The 19,333-nt window shown below is 45.1% G+C and overlaps 4 protein-coding genes and 1 long non-coding RNA gene across 5 annotated transcripts in view; 2 read left to right on the top strand and 3 right to left on the bottom strand.

The window, feature by feature from the left end:
* The window catches only part of LOC110431193, a 1,359-nt gene extending 202 nt beyond the window's left edge, over positions 1-1,157 (top strand). The window contains exons 2-4 of the mRNA XM_021449922.1: positions 290-382; positions 458-850; positions 915-1,157. Coding sequence (XP_021305597.1) covers positions 290-382; positions 458-850; positions 915-1,073 — 645 coding nt within the window. The 3' untranslated portion in view covers positions 1,074-1,157. The remainder of the gene's footprint in view (positions 1-289; positions 383-457; positions 851-914) is intronic.
* LOC110431192 lies at positions 1,698-2,767 on the bottom strand. Its single transcript, XM_021449921.1, has 3 exons — positions 2,750-2,767; positions 2,324-2,660; positions 1,698-2,239 (listed from the first exon to the last, which is right to left on the bottom strand). Exons 1-3 carry the CDS (start codon positions 2,765-2,767, stop codon positions 1,698-1,700), a joined length of 897 nt encoding a protein of 298 aa, XP_021305596.1.
* On the bottom strand, positions 2,817-3,443 carry LOC110430782. Its single transcript, XR_002448139.1, has 3 exons — positions 3,391-3,443; positions 3,038-3,310; positions 2,817-2,971 (listed from the first exon to the last, which is right to left on the bottom strand). It is a non-coding gene; the product is annotated as an uncharacterized LOC110430782 (long non-coding RNA).
* LOC8061628 (ervatamin-B) lies at positions 4,987-6,208 on the bottom strand. Its single transcript, XM_002437417.2, has one exon. The coding sequence runs from the start codon at positions 6,165-6,167 to the stop codon at positions 5,067-5,069; it is 1,101 nt and encodes a 366-aa protein (XP_002437462.1). The 5' UTR covers positions 6,168-6,208; the 3' UTR covers positions 4,987-5,066.
* On the top strand, positions 9,920-19,324 carry LOC110431240 (putative anthocyanidin reductase). Its single transcript, XM_021450097.1, has 6 exons — positions 9,920-10,256; positions 10,407-10,613; positions 18,025-18,242; positions 18,342-18,501; positions 18,599-18,812; positions 18,921-19,324. The coding sequence occupies exons 1-6, from the start codon at positions 9,947-9,949 to the stop codon at positions 19,111-19,113; spliced, it is 1,302 nt and encodes a 433-aa protein (XP_021305772.1). The 5' UTR covers positions 9,920-9,946; the 3' UTR covers positions 19,114-19,324.

Here is a 19,333-nt window from a genome sequence, read left to right as displayed (position 1 = left end):
TTTCCCTGTTTCACACTTAGCAAGATCATTAGTTCCTTTAGTCATGGTTGTCATTCAATCATCCAAAACACATTAAGTGGCTTAATGCACTTACAACACCCCTGCATATGAGGGTGGTGAGGATGACATCGCCGATGCGTTCGACGAGGTGCAAAGGGTTAACAAACAGGTTCTTAGGGCCCCCTTAAATAGATATGTGGTAAGTACCTTGGACTTTCATGTATTATTTGATGTTTATGGCACAACAGTTGTCCAAATGATCGAGTTAATATTGTGTGTGATGTTGTAGTCACAACAGTTGTCTAACTACTCCGAGGAAGCTAGTAGGCAACAGTTCCGGACTAGAGACGACAAGAGCAACCCTCTTCGCAGCTTTGTCAAGGTACTTTCGAAAAAATAATTCATTATTACAAAGCAATTACAAATGAATAATGCATGTTGTCATTTTATCCTGCAGAAAATCAAAAAGGGCTGCAAGAAGTTAGCGGCTAAGCTGAGCTGTGCAGACACGACATATGAGCCTCCGTTGCACCCCATGTTGTCTAGGAGCCAGACGGCCTCGATGTCCACCAGAGCTACTTCGGCTAGGGCCGCTTCCTCCTCTGTACGTACTCCGCAGTACACAGGGAAGGGTCCAGCGGACGTGGACGATGAGGACGAGGCCCTTCAGTACTCCACGACTAGTGGCGACGACGACGAGTTACAGTGGGAGTTCACCGGTCACGAGGAGATGGGTACCTCACAGCTAGGCGGTGCTCCTATTGGTACACAGGGCGTGGAGTACACACCGGAGGAGTACACACAGGGGGTGGAGTACACACAGGAGGAGTACAGACACGTCGAGCACCAGGTGCCTATACTGTGCTTTTACTTTTCTATATTTGCAAATTACTCATTAGGGTACTTGTTTGCAGGGTACTTCGTCCACACAGGAGATGGACCGTGTCCATAGGCGGCAGCGAGAGAGGCAGCGGCGAGACCGCACGGACGTGGGGTGGACAAGCAACGTGGTGCCTACCAATCCTAGGAGGCGACGGAAGCCGCGAAACCGCTACACCCCTGGCGATGATTAGATTAGACATGTTTAGCAGTTGGGACTTGTCATGTAGTACCTGTGACATATTGTTATTTCCAGCACGTTGGTAACTGTGACATATTTCTAGATATTTGATGTGCCTTTTTTAAGCATTAGTGAGAATTATTTTAGTTGTTCGTTCTAAAGTATCTTTGGTATTTACGTAAAAATCTCTGTCTTGCCAAACCAGCTGCGAACCCGAACAATCGGTTAACCAAAAACCAAACAAAGGCAGTGCAGCAAAGGGTCTTGCCATTTTTTCGCTACCCCGCCATGGCTGGGGGCGGGTTAGGGGTACCCCGCCATGGCCCATGGCGGGGTAGCCAAAAAATGGCCACAACCCCCTGTACCTTTCATAGCACTACTCAAAGTGACTTCCTCTATTTCTTTTTAAATATTACACAAAAAACTAGTAAACATGCAAGAAACAAAACTTTTAAATGTTATATTAGTTAAACATATTACAAAATCTTTTTAAATTGTTATGTTAGTTAAACATTCTGACAGCTGTGGACTTTGGCGAGGAGTGATCAAATTGAAATACGTCGGAATACAAATTATTACATGACAAGTTTCAAAGTACAAAAGTCTCATTCCTAAGCCACTCACATACATTACCACATCAATCAAACTGCGTGCACCACTGCGTAAGCAACTCGTCCTCGGACTCCCAATCGTCCACTACAACCTCCTTACCCATGCTCGCCTCCGCTGCCTTGGCCTCACTAGCCTGTCTCTCGTAGTAAGCTGCCTCCGCCTCTTCTGCCGCCTGAGAGTATAACTGTCCCTCTTCCTCGGTCATGTCTGTTGGCCACCATGAGTCATAGACCGATGTCTTCTGGTTGTGGTATGCAGCCTCATCCTCCTCTAAGGCACCGACAGGCATCGGTCCTGACGCCTCACCCTCCTCTGCAAGACGAAGTAGGTCGCCTATCCTTCCCATTTCATAGTCATGCTCGTCCTGAGGGTACCCCAATTCCTCGGCAAGACGAATGAGGTCGCCTATCCTTCCGGTGTCGTCGTCTTCCTCCGCCTCGTCCTCCTCTTCGACCACAATCGGACGGCTAGCGGTGCCACCAACTGCAGCGTCCCGCCCTAATATCATATTCTCCGCGTACTTAGCACGGCCCACATCTGCTTGCCAGTTTCCGGTGCATCCAATCTCTGTAAGTACAAAATTTAAAGAATTAATAACATAGTCATTTCAGAGAAACTAACAGTTTCACTTTCAAAAATTAAATGACTCACTAGCACATAATGAGGCAATAGTATCGTTCAAGCATTGCATCTCAGCTCTCTCAGCCTCCTCCGCAGCCTTCCTTGCATCCTCTTCAGCCTTCCTTGCACGGTACTCCTCTATCTCCTTTTCCCTCTCCTCGGACCACTTCTTCCATGCAATACTCGCAGGGTTACGAACACGCAACTCCTGGGCGAATGCAAGCATTTTCTTCTTATGGTCCTTCACAAAATCAGTGACGTAGTTTGCAGGATAACCTCTCGTCTTGCGAACTGCTACTCTTGCCTTATAGTCATCTTTGAACTTAAACACATCATCAGATGATTCCCATTTGCATTTCTGAGTGCTCTGTTACGGGAAATATATGAATACAAAGTTAGCGTACAAAAACAAATATATGAGTATAGTAGTACTAAATGTGCACAGTCCTAGCAAACCTCATCATAGTCGATCATGTGGCCACAGAAATGGCCAATCCCAAGACCTGAAGGAATTAGGCTGTAGCTAGCTTCAACACCACATTTGCACATCACGGGAGGCGCAATAGACCTCCGCTTCTTCTTCCACTCTGGAACCTCCTCCTGCTTCTCAGGCTCTGGCCAATGGCTCTTTGGACCATAGATCCACTCCGCGAAACGGCACTTTCGAAAACCACGATCCTACAAAAAGAACACATTAGAACACACATATATCAACTAAAATTTTAAGATTGAATCAAAACTTACTTCACGCCGCAGAGGACAAACGAACTCTAGTTCATTCCGTGGATTTATCACGGCTTGTTCTCCGCAATGACACTTTGGAGGATCCTCGAGCCGCCGTGCAGAGGCGACGGCCTTCTCTTCCTCCGTCATAGGAGGAGGGTTAGGGGGGGGCGGAACCCAGCGAGTAAACAACTCACGTTTGCAATGATCAACGCCGGGGTAGAAAAGCAGAATTCTTGGGTCAAACTTGTCCGGCCCGTCGATCCATTGGAAGAAAAAGCACCGGAAGTAGGGCTACAAAAGAGTTTCAATTGTCTCATTGGGAATAAAAAGATAAAAAACCAATACGAAAATCAAAGGGCACAGTGACTTACGCTATAACTATAACAAGTATAGAAGCAACGTGCCGCAGTATCCGGATGTCTCAACTGGCTCACGTGTGCTGGATGCCCACAATCACAGTTAGGAATAGGTTCCTCGGGAGGCACGGGGGCATCCTTGCAAGACACATCGGGGTACAACTCTCTAGGACGACCCTTTTTCGCCAAATAGACTCACGATACGAGTCCTCCATCTAAAAACGCGAAAATAATTCAACACAAATCACATAACTAAACAAAGTAACGTAACAAGAGATTTACTAAACATATTAAAAATAACCAAATGAACTTATCTAAACTATGAAAACGTAAAGGTTGTAAGAAATTTATCTTATCCAAACGAGGGGTGGCCGGAAAAACAACCGTGAAGAACGACGAGGCGGGGAATACGCAGCGGAGAGGGGCGCCGAGGCGGGGCAATGGAGGTGAAGGACGACGCGGAGGGGCACCGGAGAAGAGCGGAGCTCGGGTGTGAGAGAGGGAGAGAAAGAGAGACACTCGGGGTGAGAGAGGGAGAGAAATGAGAAGAGAATGCCGTTGGGCCGACTAAATAGGGCGCGGGCGTACCCCGCCATGATGCGCGGCGGGGTTGCAACCCGCCATGATCGGTGGCGGGGTCCCCGTAACCCGCCGTGGACGGTGGCGGGGTCCACGTCAGCCGGCCCCGCCCATCCGTGCGCCACGTGGCGCTTCAACCCCGCCACCATGCATGGCGGGGTGTAGTGGTTTTGCCCCGCCATGCATGGTGGCGGGGCCAAACGGCCTAGTTTTGAATTTTTTTCAAAAGCGGTCTAAAATTGAAATTTGATTTAAAAATGGGCTAAAAATAAAAAAAAAATTCGCCGCTGCTCAGCTAATCTGTCGTTTTCGGAGGGTACTTCCCCGGATTGCCATGCGTTAAGCTCCTCGTCGGTCCCCAGTCTCCGAAAATGTTGAGGACGGGGCCGCAGCGGCGGAAGTTTTCCTTGAACACCGCTTACCCGTGCTCCTCCTCGCCGGTGGAGTTGTAGGTCTTGTTGCACTTGGCCACCCACTCCACGAACGCACGGTGGGTGTCCTCCTCCTCGCTCCTCTCTCAGTACGACATGATCGACATGAACGCCGCCGCCAGCGACAGCAGCAGTAGCAGCGCCGCCGTCGAGCGCGAAAGAGGCAAAGACAGGCAAACGGTGGGAAGGTGAGGCGAGTAATAAATGATACATGTGGGCCTCGGATATGTGGAGAACGAGATAGAGGCCTTGTTTAGTTTTAAAATTTTTTTAAGATTCTCTAATTACATCGAATTTTATAACATTAAATATAGACGAAAATAAAAACTAATTGTACAGTTTATCTGTAATTTGCGAGACGAATCTTTTAAATCTAGTGACTCCGTAATTTGATAATAATTATCATATACAAACGAAAATGCTATAATAGCAAAAACCAAAAAATTTCGTGAAGTGAACAAGGCCAGAGAGTAGTATCATTATCACATATTTATTGTAGCATTATTATAGAATCATGGACTAATTAGTCTTAAAGATTTGTTTAATAAAATAGTCGTAATATGTGTAATTGGTTTTTTTAGTCTAATTTAATGGAAAACGGTTCACTTGTATCATCCGATACCAAAACTTTTTATTTCCAGCGAACAAAACCGGAACAGCTACCGAAATCGGCAAGTTTGCCTAACGCTTCACAGGGTATGAATTTTCTGTGAGGATGCCGCAGACCCCCTGCCTGACGGGCGTGTTGCGGCTGATGCGCACGTACCCACCCTCGCCCCACCCAGGACCCCACGAATTCTTGACGATCCAGAACGGGCCGCCGGCGTCGGCGCCGTACCCCACCGCCGTCGCCGCGTGACCCAGCCTGCCCCCGCAGTTCCCGTTGAAGACGCCCCCTTGGTAGTGTCGGAACTCGAAGGAGCTGGCCTCGATCGCCACGGACACAGGCTGCGCCGCGACCGCGTTCATCAGCGCGTTCGCGTCGAACCGCGGCACTCGCTGGTACCCGTAGATGGTCACCGGCGGGGCCATGACGTGCTTGCACCGCCCCTCCCTGCCCATGTACGGGTACGCGCCCTCCGGCACGACGCCGCGGTTTCTCACGACGAAGCTGAAGGCCGTGGTCATCAAGCCGCCGTTGCAGCCGTGGTTCAACTTGTCGCAGTCCACCAGCTGCTGCTCCGACAGCGGCACCAGGTTCCTTGTCCGGATGGCGTTGATGCCCTCCACCGCCGCGATCGCCGAGAACGCCCAGCAGCTCCCGCACGTCGGCCCCTGGTCCTTCACGCGCGTCACCGCCCTCCCACGCCAGTCCACTGCCGGCGGGGCGCCGAGCTTGCCGCCGCCGCTGCCGTGCGTGAGGTTGAACGACCCGTCGTCCTCCTGCTGGTGGTGGTGGTGGTGGAGCTCCTCGATCTCGTCGTCGGACATGCGGGGAGCAGTCAAGCAACCTCCGTATGGGGAGCGGTTGAACTCCTCGTCGGTCATGTCGCTGAAGCGGTTGAGGCCCAGCGTGTACGTCGCGTTGCCTTGGTGGTTGTGCTCGTAGATGCGGCGCGCGTTCTCCTTGAACAGGTCGAACCGCCGGGTCTTCTCGCCGTGGTCGCGCGCCATGTTGTAATGCGCGCACCAGCGCTCGTATAGGGCCCACAACGACTCCTCCGACGCCAGGTCCCGCTCGGTGTAGTCGATGGCGCTTGCCACCGGCGCAATGGACAGCGCCATGCCCACGACGACTAGCGTCGCCGCCATGGTCGTTGCGACCTCAGCAGCTCTCACCATTGTAGCTTCAAGTGATGTGGTAGTGTTAGCAATGGAACTCGATGCTGATTATGGGAAGTAAGCAAAGATTAGGCAGCAAAAACTATTGGCAGAAAAAAAAATGATTGATTAAAGTATAGGTTTAACTTGTTCATATAATATCACGCCTCTATTCTTATTATATACTCCACCATCAAGCACTATGTGATAGATGCAGGATCCATAAGATTTTTCTTTTACAAAGTAAATCTATGTGTATTTATTATTGTAATCATACATGCATCTCAGTAATTATTATAGATTTTGAATATATGGAGTAGAGCAATTCTACAGCTACAACACCACCAACAACAATAATAATGGATGGCACGGTACTTTTCTCTAAAAAAATAGCATGAGTTCTAAAGATGCCACTTCATTAATCGCTTCAATTAATATTCATTTGACCCATGGGTTAGATCTAGAGATGGATCCGCATGTTTAAACATTGGAAAGATCCAATATTCATATTTGTTTAGTGTCAGTATGAATATCTTCATATTAATTTTATTATGGACCAGAGGAATTCTAGTCAAACAACAACGATAATGATAATGATAGCACAATACTCTAAAATTATCATGAGTCCTAAAAAATCCACTATTTATTCAACTCATTTGACTCATAGGTCAAATGTAGGGTGAATCCTGATGTCTAAACATCCGAAAGATTTGATATTTTTTTATGTCATTGAGTTAATATAGATATTCTTATTCATACCAATTTTAAATAAACCAAAGGAATTCTAGCAAAACAACAACAACAAATATAATGATAATGATAGCACAATACTTCTCTTTAAAAATTTTAACATCAATCCTAAAGAAGTCACTTCATTAATAAATTCAGTTAATTAATACTCATTTGACTCATGGGTTAGATCTAGGGATGGATCTAAATGGTTATATGTTTGATATGGATATTTGTATTTCTTTCAATTTTAATGTGGACTAGAGGATTTCTACTAAAACAACAATACCAACAACAATAATGATAATGATGACACAATACTCCTCTCTTAAAATTTAGCATAAAACCAACAACAATATTAACCAATTCAGTTGGTATCCATTTGACTCTTGGGTTATCTCATCTAGTGAATGGAATTGAATTGATTAATGAAGTGGCTTCTTCATGATTCCTACTACCATTTGAAAAAAGGAGTATTGTGCCATCATTATTATTGTTGTTGGTGGTGTTCTTGTTGTATTCATATACCTTAATCAATCATTCCTCTGCCAATAGTTCTTGCTGCCTAATCTTTGCTCACTTCCCAAAATATGCATCTAGTTCCGTTGTGGTGGTGGTTGTTGTACTAGATTTTTTCTGGTTCAGATTAAATTGTTCAAATATAGATATCCATATTGACGCTAAACCATATGTAAATATTGGACCTTATCCCTAGATCTAACGCATGAGTCAAATGAATATTGCTTGAATTGATTAATGAAGTGGCTTCTTCAGGATTCATGCTAAATTTTAAAAGAGTATCATACTATTAAGATAATTGTTCTTGCACGTGTTGATGTTTTACTAGAATTTCTTTAGTCCATATTAAAGTTTATACAAATCTAAATATCCAAATTGATGCTAAAATTTATTAGGGCTAACAGGTTACAAATGACTTTGCATGTTTTTGCTATGTCGGGACAGATTTGATCAACGTTTTTCTAGTAGTTGTATTGATCATGCATTCCATCCAATCTACTTCCTCCATCTCAAATTGTAAGTCATTCCAAGAATCTTGGAGAGTCAAAGCATTTTCACGTATAACCAAAAATATAGAGAAAAATACTAAAATTTGTAACATAAAGTGAGTATACTATGAAAATATAATTAAGGAAGAATATAATGATACTTAGTTAGTATTATAATAATAATTATTTTATCATATAAATTTGGTCAAACTTACAAAAGTTTGACTCTCCAAGATTTTTGGAATAACTTACAATTTGAGATGGAGAGAGTATTTAGCTAGACGATGAGTACGTATACAATATTTTTGTATTTTTTAGTCAAACCACCTCAGTACCAATTCAGTCAATTTCCATTACTTTTCGATGATGAATATATGGGACTACTCCAACCATATCAAAATTCAAGACGTTTTAGCATTTTTTTTAGATAAAGAAAGCAACTCTTAGATGTCAAGGAAAAAGCAGTATGGTAAAAGACGCATGTGTTCCTATGTGCCCTTTAGTTAAATCACTATCGGGAGCCTGGGAATCTACTGCATGCTTGCATAACTCTCTGCATCCCGGCCCAAGCTGTCTCTGGTACTTCGGAGAGTAGCCTCAGTACTCTGAAATTATTATGTTTTGCTTGGACACGCGATGAAGAACTCAGGATTGCATCTTTGCAGATAGAGGGGAGGATCATTTTTATTTGATATTTAGACGTAGTATATTTATAGTGTTTTTTTTCCACAATAAATCAGTAAACAGTACTCTATTATGGCTTATTAGCGAAGTGAACGAGAGGAGATCGCCGAGTGGAAATTTATCTGAAAGTCTAAACTGACAGTAGTGGTATTTATAGCAGGCGTCACTACTCTCTCGCCTAGCGAGTACTCCTACTCCGTGGCCGACCAGGAAGTAGTGTTCCACCAGCTAATAATGCAAGCCGCCGGCGGCCTGCCGTAGGTAGAATCGCTCGCGTGCACGTGCCGAGAAACAACAAAATTTTCTCCAGGGGACACGCCGGCGACGACCGTACGTGGAATCCAACCACGTACACGTAAGCACGTCTGCACCCGCCTGAGCCGCCGAGACTCGAGAGAGAGAACAGAAGGAAAAAAAAACTGGACGAATACGATACATACGTGTCTATATATGTGCAGTGCAAGCGTGCTAGCTGGATCGGACGACGTCCACGTCACCACGTACGTAGTACCAGCACACAAAAGAGCTAGGAGTACGTGCTTTTTATTATTTCTTGGCGTCGGCGTCATCAGCCCGTACGTTAATTACGTAGTACACTGTACCTGCCGGGCGCCGGCGGCACTGTGCCGACGCTCGATCGATGGATCGGGAAGACACGAGTGGCGGTGCGCCGATGGATCGAGAGGCATCGCGGCGCGGTCTCGGCCGGCTTCGCTCGACGGCCGCCCCTGCTGGCGATTGCCTGCCGGCGACGGCGAGAGGATGCATGCATGGTGCGGCGCCGTGCTCGCTCGTGATGATCGATCGACTTTAATTTGTGAGAGGGAGAGGCAATATATCGTAAGAGCTGGCTGGTCCGGCCGCCTGCACGTGGATTGCACCCATACCCAGGTGAGCGCACGATAGAAAAAAGAGAGGGCCTCGTCGTCGTCTTCGATGTGTGCCAAGATAAACTCTGCACGACTGTAAACAAACGGTGTGCTGCGATGAACCTAGCTAGCTGGCACTCCGGCATCTGTGTGCGCGTGGACTCAGTTTCGGTGCTCTGCGATACGGACGTACCGGGGGCGATGAAGAATGGACTCATCACTATTCGCAGAAAGAAAAAAAAAAGGACTCATCACTCATCATATGCCTGATATCATTGACTTGTCGTCGTCTGCTCACTGCATATACTTATACTACTACTATATATATAAAAATGGATGGATCCGATCGATCAGTATCGTACGTAGGTACATCAGTACATGGTCCCTGTAAAACCACCACATATAGTGCTGCTGTTCGCGTCAATTGAAAATGGCATGGTAACAGCCGGCTGCCTGCCAGCTGCTGTACGTGTGTTCCCCAACATACACGTAAACTTTGCACATAGTACTGATGATAGGACTTCTCTACAACGACAACTCGCACAAAGGTTTCGCCATTTATAGACGACCAGAGAGCGCCTCCGATCCGATCCACTTCCTACCATATACTTGCTCCAGGCATCAGCTAGCCAGTAGTGCCATTATGGGCAGCGTCGGCGGCGGCTCGCCGGAGGAGGAGCAGCAGACCGCGGGTATTGGCGGTGACGACCCTCCGCCGCCGGCGGTCTGCGTCACGGGGTCCACGGGCTACGTCGGCTCCTGGCTCGTCCGCACCCTGCTGCGCCGAGGCTACCGCGTCCACGCCACCGCCAGGGACACAGGTATATATATATATATCCATGTACACGCCACCGTCATGGATGCATGCTGGTGTCCTTCCTTGCTTGTGTAGTTAGTGAGGTACGGTGTTCTTGACTGCTGAGCTAGCTGACCATGGTGGTGGTGGTGGTTGGCATGCATGCTGCATGCAGGCAAGGCCTGGCAGGTGCTCGGCGCCGTGGAAGAAGGGAGGGAGAGGGACAGGTGCCGCCGGCGCCTCCTCCGTGTGTTCCGGGCGGACATGGGCGAGGAAGGGAGCTTCGACGCCGCCGTCACGGGATGCGTGGCGCTCTTCCACGTCGCGGCCTCCATGGAGCTCCACGTATCATCACCCGCCGCCCATCACGACAGCCTTGTTGGTGAGTTGCATGTGTCAACTTGTGATCATACATGCATGTAACTTGTGTCGACACCTAGCTATAGCTCACTCTCTCTCCCTCCCTTCTGCGTGATCCACACAAATGCATGCATGCTCCGAGTCATGCACCAACGGGTTACCTACACGGCTATTATTGAAAATCTAGCTACTCCCTCCGCACATAAAAACACTTGGTTTGATGTTCCATAAAAAAGGAACAAGATTTGATGATTAAATAAATCTTTAAAACTACAAACGTCGATGATTTTCAAGTTATTTGGGTTTGAAAACGTATAAGTTTTGTTTGTATATTAGTTTTTGAAAATACTTCTGAAATCTCGTGATTCTCTAATAGTTCTCAAAGAACATGCAAAGTTAGATGCGATCGATAAACTTTTTTAGTGACGGAGGTAGTAAGGCCTTTTCAGTTATGAAATTTTTTTGCATTTCGGTACTGTAGCATTTTGACAAATATTATTTAATCATAAACTAATTAGACTTAAAAGATTCATTTTATGATTTCTTAGTTTTTATTTTCGTCTATATTTAATAATTAATATTTCATGTACGGTGCTGCAAGATTTGATGTGACGAGGAATCTTAAAAAGTTTTTAGTCATTGTTGAACGACCTAAAGTAACAAGACAGCACCGCCACACCGGTGGCTGGGTGTTGGTTGGTGGAAGAGAGATCTCCAGATGTCTGTTTTTTTAGTTTTCCAGTAATGTGTGGTTAGTAGTTACTAGTCCACCGATCCATACTCTCTTGTATGCATTCGCCAGTACTCCATACTTTTTTTTGACAAACACAATACTCCATACTTTATAATAGAAAGTATTTAGTTATCCATTTGTGATATGGACTTAAGTTATCAACCAAACATGTGAAGCATAGATGCCAAAGAAAAAAGTTGACATGTAAAAAAAGAATATACAGTACAAGAATCGGTCGCATCTTGTGTGTTTGCTTCGTTTTCATCGAGTTCTGATGGATCGGTTCCAAAATTTGAGGCCTTGTTCAGTTCAAAAAAATTTTGGTTTCGGATTTTGTAGCACTTTCGTTTTTATTCGGCAAATATTGTTCAATCATGGACTAACTAAGCTCAAAAGATTCATCTCGTGATTTATAAATAAATTGTGCAATTATCTTTTGTTTTTATTTATACTCCCTCCATACCTGTTTTAGTTGACGTTTTAGACCACTCAAGTGTTTTCATAAAGCTTGACGTTCTGACCACATAAGGCTCATAATGGACTTTTTTACCCCTGCCCACCCACGCTGTCCACCACTTGCTGCGCTGCTAGCATTCAATGCGCTGCCCAGGGAAACGCGCCTGCCGCCTCGCATGCACGCCCGCTGCCGCAGGGAAACGCGCCTGCCGCCTCGCATGCACGCCCACTGCCGCAGGGCAAAAAATGAGTGGCCACCGGGGCTCGAACTCGCGACCCAATACTCTAGGGTCTATGCACTAACCAGCTGAACTGGTTTATTTTTATGTATAGAGAAAACTCGCAAACTTATTTATTAAGGGTAGACATGGAAAACTAACCTCTACTTAATCACTCCTTGGTTACCACAATCATGTCCTAAACGTCAAGAATTATGGGTATGGAGGGAGTATTTAATACTCTATGCATATGTCGCAAAATTTAATGTGATGAGGAATCTTAAAAAGGTTTTAGTTTTTGGTGTGAACTATAAGGCCTCAGTGTGCGACTCCCTATTTTTACCCTGAATACGCTATGGTATATTGGCAGAGAATTTTGGCAATGGAAAGCCCTGGGTCAATTGGACCAACACTAATAATTCCTAAATCTCAAAAAAAAACATTAATAATTCCTATATGTGGATATATATAGGACGTGTTTTCTTTGCCAAAGCATTCCATCTTTGATATATGCTAGTGAGTCTTCCAGAAGTCATCGGTCACTTGCATGTGGGTCTCGACCGTACGTCGAAATGGTCGCGGAAAATGACCAGCAGATAAGCTGATAAGGTCAAGTGATCTTCTCCTCGTATGTCTTGTTCTCATGATAGACTTGTCAAATAACTTCCATGCTTCATGCCAAAGCATGGCTCGAGGTACATTGAATTTTTGGACAAATGGCGGCCAAGGGTTGGATGGACCAACATACATAGCTGTTTAGTTCCCTTGGAATGCAAAATGCAAAATATCAACTATTTTAGAATAATTAAAATATAAAATGCTAAAATTTTCAGAGTTATGTTTAGTTCTATTCAAAATGTAAAATTTATTGCCCTCATTATGGCCTTTTCAGACTCTTTTGGGCTTTTTTTTATTTCTTGAGGCCAAAATTTAAAATGAAAAATGATAATCATTTTGCCAAAAACAATGCATGATGTTTAGTTCCATTATATAAAATGATGGATCAAAATTCAGAATTTTTTAGAATGAAAGGGGAACTAAGCACCTGGTCTCTCTAGGTCAATCGATCCAAGTACGTAGCTTTGTGATCTCGATCGAGGCCGGTCTTTAGGTATCTTTGCACATTCCCACATCGCAAAAAGATTGTATGATCTCATCTAGTTTTAGCTTGCAACTGAGTTGTCACCAAGAACCACTTGGGAAAATTACAATGGTTCCATGTCAAATTCGCCAATCAAAAGTTTGAGATCCTCGACCATCCTGGTTTCATTGGAGTTATGGGAAGAACATAATACAAGAATTTTTTTTTAGATGAAAAATGCTTTGGCCATTGAGGTAGTCGGGAAGATAAAGGATGAAGTGACATGCTAGATTTAAGCCGGAAACAAGAGTCTCTCGCACACAGCGGCGAAGCGTGACCGAATACCAAGAGGGCTAATCAACTAATCTCTACTATAATGGACCAGTCAAAACTATCCTATGTCCACCAAGGAAAACGTCCCCCGCTGAGAGTCAGAAAAATGTACACAAGATTTCAACATCATTAAAATCTGCGGCTCATAATCATCCTCGCAGGCTTCAACTCGATCGGATGGCCAACGTTATCCCAAGGCTTCAACGCACCCGCACCTGCGCTTCAACGCAGGCCCTCGGCCGCCACCAACCAGGGATCGAATCCCACAGGGCCATAGGCACCCATCGCTCTTTTCTTCTCAGAAAAAAATGAATGAATCATAAACATTTTTATTGTTTCCTTAATCCACCCCTGGCCGTTGGCCCTCGCCATGTCCCCAGCCGTCCTGCTGCTGCTCCTATGCCACCGCCTTGCCACCACTTGCTCCGTGGCCACCGCGTAGGATGCGCCATAGCTGGCCGCGTGGGATCTCCGCGTGCGCTGACTCGCTCTGGCACCGGACTCCTTCTGAACCCTAGCTGCGGTGTCGCCGCCGCCTCCGACTACAAGGTCGGCATCGACGACGATGACTTCGAGGCTCTTGCGCACAGGATGCAGGTAGGCACACGGGTTTCCAAAAAAAACTCACTCGACTTCCTTCAGCCAATCTTCCTAATCCCAACCTATGACGGCGGCAAGCCAAGCTGACGTCCGGCGGCAACTGCGGAGCGCGGCGCATGGGCGGCCCCTGCCTCGCACGCCTACTACCCTTCGGCTTGGTAATTACTCGCCCTCTCCATTCTACCTCTGCACAGTTCTATTTCCCCTGCCTTCTTCCTCCTCTTCTCAAAGCACTCTTATAGTCTTGTTTGCCTCAACCTACAGTGTGTGAAGGATTCATGTCTGAGGGTGCTCATCAAGCAAAAATGCCCAAGATCTAGAGTCCAGACTTGGTTGTTCAGTGCATCACAGAGTCTAGCAATTTAGGTAGTCTCAGCTAAGGCCTGGCAGGACTTTGGGGGATAGGAATGGGGAAGATGAGTGTCGTGCTGTTTGGGGTTGGGGATAAGGTCGTGTCCTGATGCCCGAGCCTTTTTGTGGTTATGCTTAGTGTCTGCAATAGTTGACTGACTTGGATTATGATAGTTGACGTCATGGCTCAGTCAGTTTTTTGTATGCATTCCAGTAAAAAATTCCATGTCATTCCAACCATTTATTGTTTTTAAGGCATTTTCTTTTAGCATGGTGTTGCATTTCTTGTTTCTTTATTGGGGTTGATTTTGAGCTATCAAACCTGAATAAAATTGGTTGGTAGGCAATTCCTCATAGTTTCATTTAAAACTTACCTGTCGTTGTGTAATTATTTCCTTGTCCATATAGTCCATCGAGTGAGTGAGGTCTAGCAATCACTGCAGCAGCGAACGTTGACATAACTGAAAAATGCTATCCATGTTTGAGTTGCAGATACATTAGTAACAACTTCGGTGGTCATCTAAAATCGACATTGTCCCAACTACAGAACATGACAATCTTATAATTATAATTTAGTAAAAATAAGATAGCACGACGTGAATTTGCTCTTCCTTCGGAGGTGAAAGCTAATAATCTTACCCACCCTTGTCGGGTATCTAAGTGGATATCAGACAATAATTTCAACGGACAGCGTGACTATCTCGGGAGTGTGACTAACTTGACCCAACCGTAAGATTTCTGAAAAAAAAACACTAAGGTTTCAACATGTTTCAATTTGTTTTCTTGACATCAATAGTAAGAAAAATCATTCATTTTTCTAGAGAAGTGCAAGGTGTGCTTGCTTTGTTGCTTCAATCTAAAGATCAGGTTTGGTTTATTTTCTTACCATGTGGGTTTCTTTTTATATCAAATCAGTTTGGGCCTTACTTGGGAGATGCTGAATGTCACTGGTACCTTTCAAAGCTATGCTTTCTCAACTGGAAATACTTGTATCTTTAATGTGTTACGAGTTTGAAGCCATATAAATATTTGTAGATAACTAACTCATTCTGTAATGGGAAAATTAAAAACTCCAGAAACAGAAAAAAGAAAGATGACAAATTTTGTATGCTACAATCCGATGAAAATCCTTGTAAACAGATCAATGAAATAAAATTCAGGTGGGGAGCTTTTCACCATGACAGTTAAAGAAAATCTCTTGAAAGTTGTACTAATGTTTGATCCATTCATCTGCATTTTACAGTATCATTAAAACACATGGGAGGACAGGGACTTTGTCTGTTTAGCCCAAGGAACTAATCCATTGAAACAGGTTGCCTATTGTCATAATTCAGAAAATGATATATGTCCATCTTTATATACTGATGAAATCAACGCCAACTGTATCGAGTAGCCTCTATTTTGTGTAATTCAGTAATGCTAACTTGTACTACTTGCCTAAAACCTCTACTTATTTTTGCCCAAAATTTTAGTCTTTTGTAAAATTGCATGCTTGGATCATTAGAATCTTTGATTTGCCTCTAAATCTCGCATTCCCAAAGTTAGCATTTCCTTGACCACCCACAAAAAGGATTTGAGATGCCCGCATGCTGTTGGCTAAAATCTTATAGCGGATTCTTTCTTTTTTTATTGAAAATCTTCTCTTGCCCTTCTACAAGCTGCAAGGATGGCCAGTTCGCTCCCAAATCCAACTTGAAGGATATAGCAAAGCCTCTTTAACCTGCTGTAGTTTACCTTCCCTGTTTTAGTTAAGTCAGATTCCTTTCTACTTCCCTTGCTTTTTTTCTTCTTTTTGTTTCACGTGTTTAACAACAGTGTTCGGATGGCATCTGTGTCGTGACAAGCTGCAAGGGTAGCTCACCTATGCATGGATTGGTAGTGGATTTTATCAATAACCAAGAAACCATTGTCTACCATGTGTAGAAGACTAATAGATTGATCACTAGAGTATGATAAGTGATTCATTTTAGCAATCGTGTAATAGAATCGGCAATGATCTTTGGTTTTGTGTTTAGTTGCCTCTGATAGATGGATTGTAATCTGAAATCTTTTATTGTTTTAAGATAAGATGACAATCAGTACTTTGACATCAAGGTTATTCATGTAGGCTTATCTAATCCTTTTTCAATAAAGTTGAATGTATATCACAATATATCTTTGTTTTTTAGAATATTTTTTAGGCATGGCATGTATGCATCATAATAGGTAATGTCAAATATGATATTTGCATGAATTGTGTAGTGTTTAAGTTCCTCATGCGGAGAAGTTCGAATCACAAAAATTATATTTGCCTTTTCTTCTTTAATTAATTTGGTTAGTTTAGATTGCATATATTTCAATTTTAATTTGTGTATACCCGAATGTTGACCTAGCTCCAAATTTTACCGTAGCGTTAGCACGGGCAGTATACTAGTAAATATTATTGTCCAATTTTCTATAGTAAACACTGCAGCCTGTGTCTTCATGGAAAATAAGAGCAATTTAGAACAAGGATTTCCTAGCATTAGTATGTGTCTCAATGGTTCCTTAAGACCTTGTTTAGATGCATCATGTCTTGGAATGGATCATAATAGAACTTAGTTTAATTCCACTCCAATCCACTTTAGCCCATATGAATTGAGATGAACACATTCACATCTAAACAAGGCCTAAAGTGAGAACTGAGTGTTGTGTGTACCGGTGATATGTTGCTGGCTTCTTACTCTATGGTTATGTAGACCTATGAAGAGCTAGTAGGACTGTTGCGCACATGAGCATCACTTCGTACACGAAGGTAGCTAAACATCATGACAAATAGGTTCTGTTGTGTCAGATTTTATCTAACTGATAGGCTAGGACATTAAACCTAGATGGCTCTTTATAATTCATCGCTGACAAGCAGGGGCCAGAGCCCAGCCACCACTGAGCTCCATCCCTGAAGATGATAAAGGAAGGATTCTTTGAGTTTGTCAAACCATGGGTCTGATAAATAATCAGATATCGTGGTCCCAACTCCCAAATGCTTGGGAAAAGGTTGGTATCATTAAGGCCCCGTTTGGTTTCTCTTTGCTAAATTTTAGCTAGTTAAAATTATTTTAGCTACTCTTAGGTGATTAATGGAGCTAAACTATTTTAGCTTCTTTTAGTCAATGTGTTTGGAACTTTAGCTACTAAAGTAACTAAAGTTTAGCTAGCTAAAATTTAACAAGGGAACTAAACAGCGCCTAAGGCATTGTCCCGGTGTCGTTCTGCAATCGTGTAGTGAAATGATAATCTATAAAAAAAAATAGTCTAATAAAACAACAATTATAGAAAAGATGGATGTCGGTTGGCGAAAGATGACAAAGGCCCGTCCAACCATGAGTCGCCAAATGATGAGATATCCGGACTCTGTTTTGTAAATGAAGCTAGTCGAAGAACTTGCACTTTGGCTGTGTCCATGTCTTCTAAATTGAGGCAGCAGAAATTTGTTTTTGTGGAGTCTAGGTATTATGATTTTCTGCTAAATGAGTTGAACTGTCCAACTGATTTAGCTAGAAAATACATCACAAATTAATAGATAAATTAGTCACTAAACCAATTCTGAATGTCAATAAAAACAGGAAATGTACCACGTATAACGTTACTTTTTTCTTAACACTTGTCGGATTGAATTAACCTCCCGTGATGTTGCCTGTTTCAGAGGAGCACGTGAGGTCACGTGTGCTGGAGCCGGCGACGAGGGGAACCATCAACGTGCTCCGTTCCTGCGTCCGCGCGGGGACCGTGCGCCGGGTCGTCTTCACGTCCTCCGTCAGCACGTTGACGGCGGCGGACGCCGAGGGGCGGCGGAAGGCCGTCCTCGACGAGTCCTGCCTCAGATCCCTCGACGACGTCTGGCGCACCAAGCCCGTCGGCTGGGTGCGTAGTGCACTAGCTTCTCGCTTCACACAGTGATCTGCTTCGTCCTCGTCGACCTCTCATCAGCTCTCTCTCTGAAATCTGAACTCTCTGTAGCAGATCTACATCCTGTCCAAGCGGCTGACCGAGGAGGCGGCGTTCAGGTTCGCGCGCGAGAACGGCGTCCACCTCGTCTCCCTCGTCCTGCCCACCGTCGCCGGGCCGTTCCTGACGCCAAGCGTCCCCACGAGCATCCAGCTCCTGCTGTCACCCATCACAGGTAACTCCACATCAGATCCATCACAGGTTGCAGCCCCCCAGCGCTGTTCTTGACGCTCTCGCCGTTCTGACGACGCCACAACGCCGGCGCGGCGCAGGTGACCCGAAGCTCTACGCGGTGCTGGCCTCGGTGCACGCCCGGTTCGGGTGCGTGCCGCTGGCGCACGTCCAGGACGCGTGCGACGCGCACGTCTTGCTCATGGAGGCGCCGCGCGCCGAGGGGCGGTACCTGTGCGCCGCCGGCGGGTACTCGGCGGCGCACCTCGCGCGGCTCCTCGCCTCGCGCTACCCTCCGTTCAGGCCTGGCGACAGGCACGAGTGGTTTTCTTTTTTTTCTTCTTCAATCATCAGGTGCGTTTTCTGATCGGCTGCTGTGTGCGTCGTCTCTAACCGTCGGCAATGGCGACTGTCGTGGCGCAGGCTGAGCAGAGACTTCGACGACGACGCCTCGTGCTCGCCGCCGGTGGTTTCGTCGAGGAGGCTGCTGGATCTTGGGTTCAGGTTCCGGTACGGCGTCGAGGACGTGGTGAAGGATAGTGTCGCGCAGTGCCTTGCCCATGGATTCCTGGAGCAGCCTGAAGGACAGAGCACCTTCAGGCTTTCAGCAGTGTAGGATAGCACTGGAGGAGGCAGGCAGGCAGGGCCGGGATTGGATGGTTGGGCTTGGGCTCAAGCATGGCAAGCTACCTGGGCCTAATGGCCCTTATGCTTTTGTGCTATTGTCAAATTTAAGAACACGAATATGTTTGAAGTGAGGAAACTTTCACAGGAAATCGTTCGTATATATATTTTTTTCAAACCATGGGAACTTCCCATATTTTAAACTGTTAGAA

Source organism: Sorghum bicolor, chromosome 10 (assembly GCF_000003195.3).
Source record: "Sorghum bicolor cultivar BTx623 chromosome 10, Sorghum_bicolor_NCBIv3, whole genome shotgun sequence".
Taxonomy (NCBI): Eukaryota; Viridiplantae; Streptophyta; class Magnoliopsida; order Poales; family Poaceae; genus Sorghum; species Sorghum bicolor.
The sequence above is the reverse complement of the archived record's forward strand: the minus strand, read 5'-3'. Positions and strand labels throughout refer to the sequence as shown.

What these genes read in the sequence shown, in the direction of transcription:
- LOC110431192 (XM_021449921.1), bottom strand. An exon ending in TATTGCCTCATTATGTGCTA is followed by an intron (nt 2,240 to 2,323) that starts GTGAGTCATTTA and finishes TTGTACTTACAG; the next exon opens with AGATTGGATGCACCGGAAAC.
- LOC8061628 (XM_002437417.2), bottom strand. Translation starts at nt 6,167, where the DNA reads ATGGTGAGAGCTGCTGAGGTCGCAACGACCATGGCGGCGACGCTAGTC.
- LOC110431240 (XM_021450097.1), top strand. Translation starts at nt 9,947, where the DNA reads ATGATAGGACTTCTCTACAACGACAACTCGCACAAAGGTTTCGCCATT. An exon ending in CGCCACCGCCAGGGACACAG is followed by an intron (nt 10,257 to 10,406) that starts GTATATATATAT and finishes TGCTGCATGCAG; the next exon opens with GCAAGGCCTGGCAGGTGCTC. An exon ending in CCGTTCAGGCCTGGCGACAG is followed by an intron (nt 18,813 to 18,920) that starts GCACGAGTGGTT and finishes GTCGTGGCGCAG; the next exon opens with GCTGAGCAGAGACTTCGACG.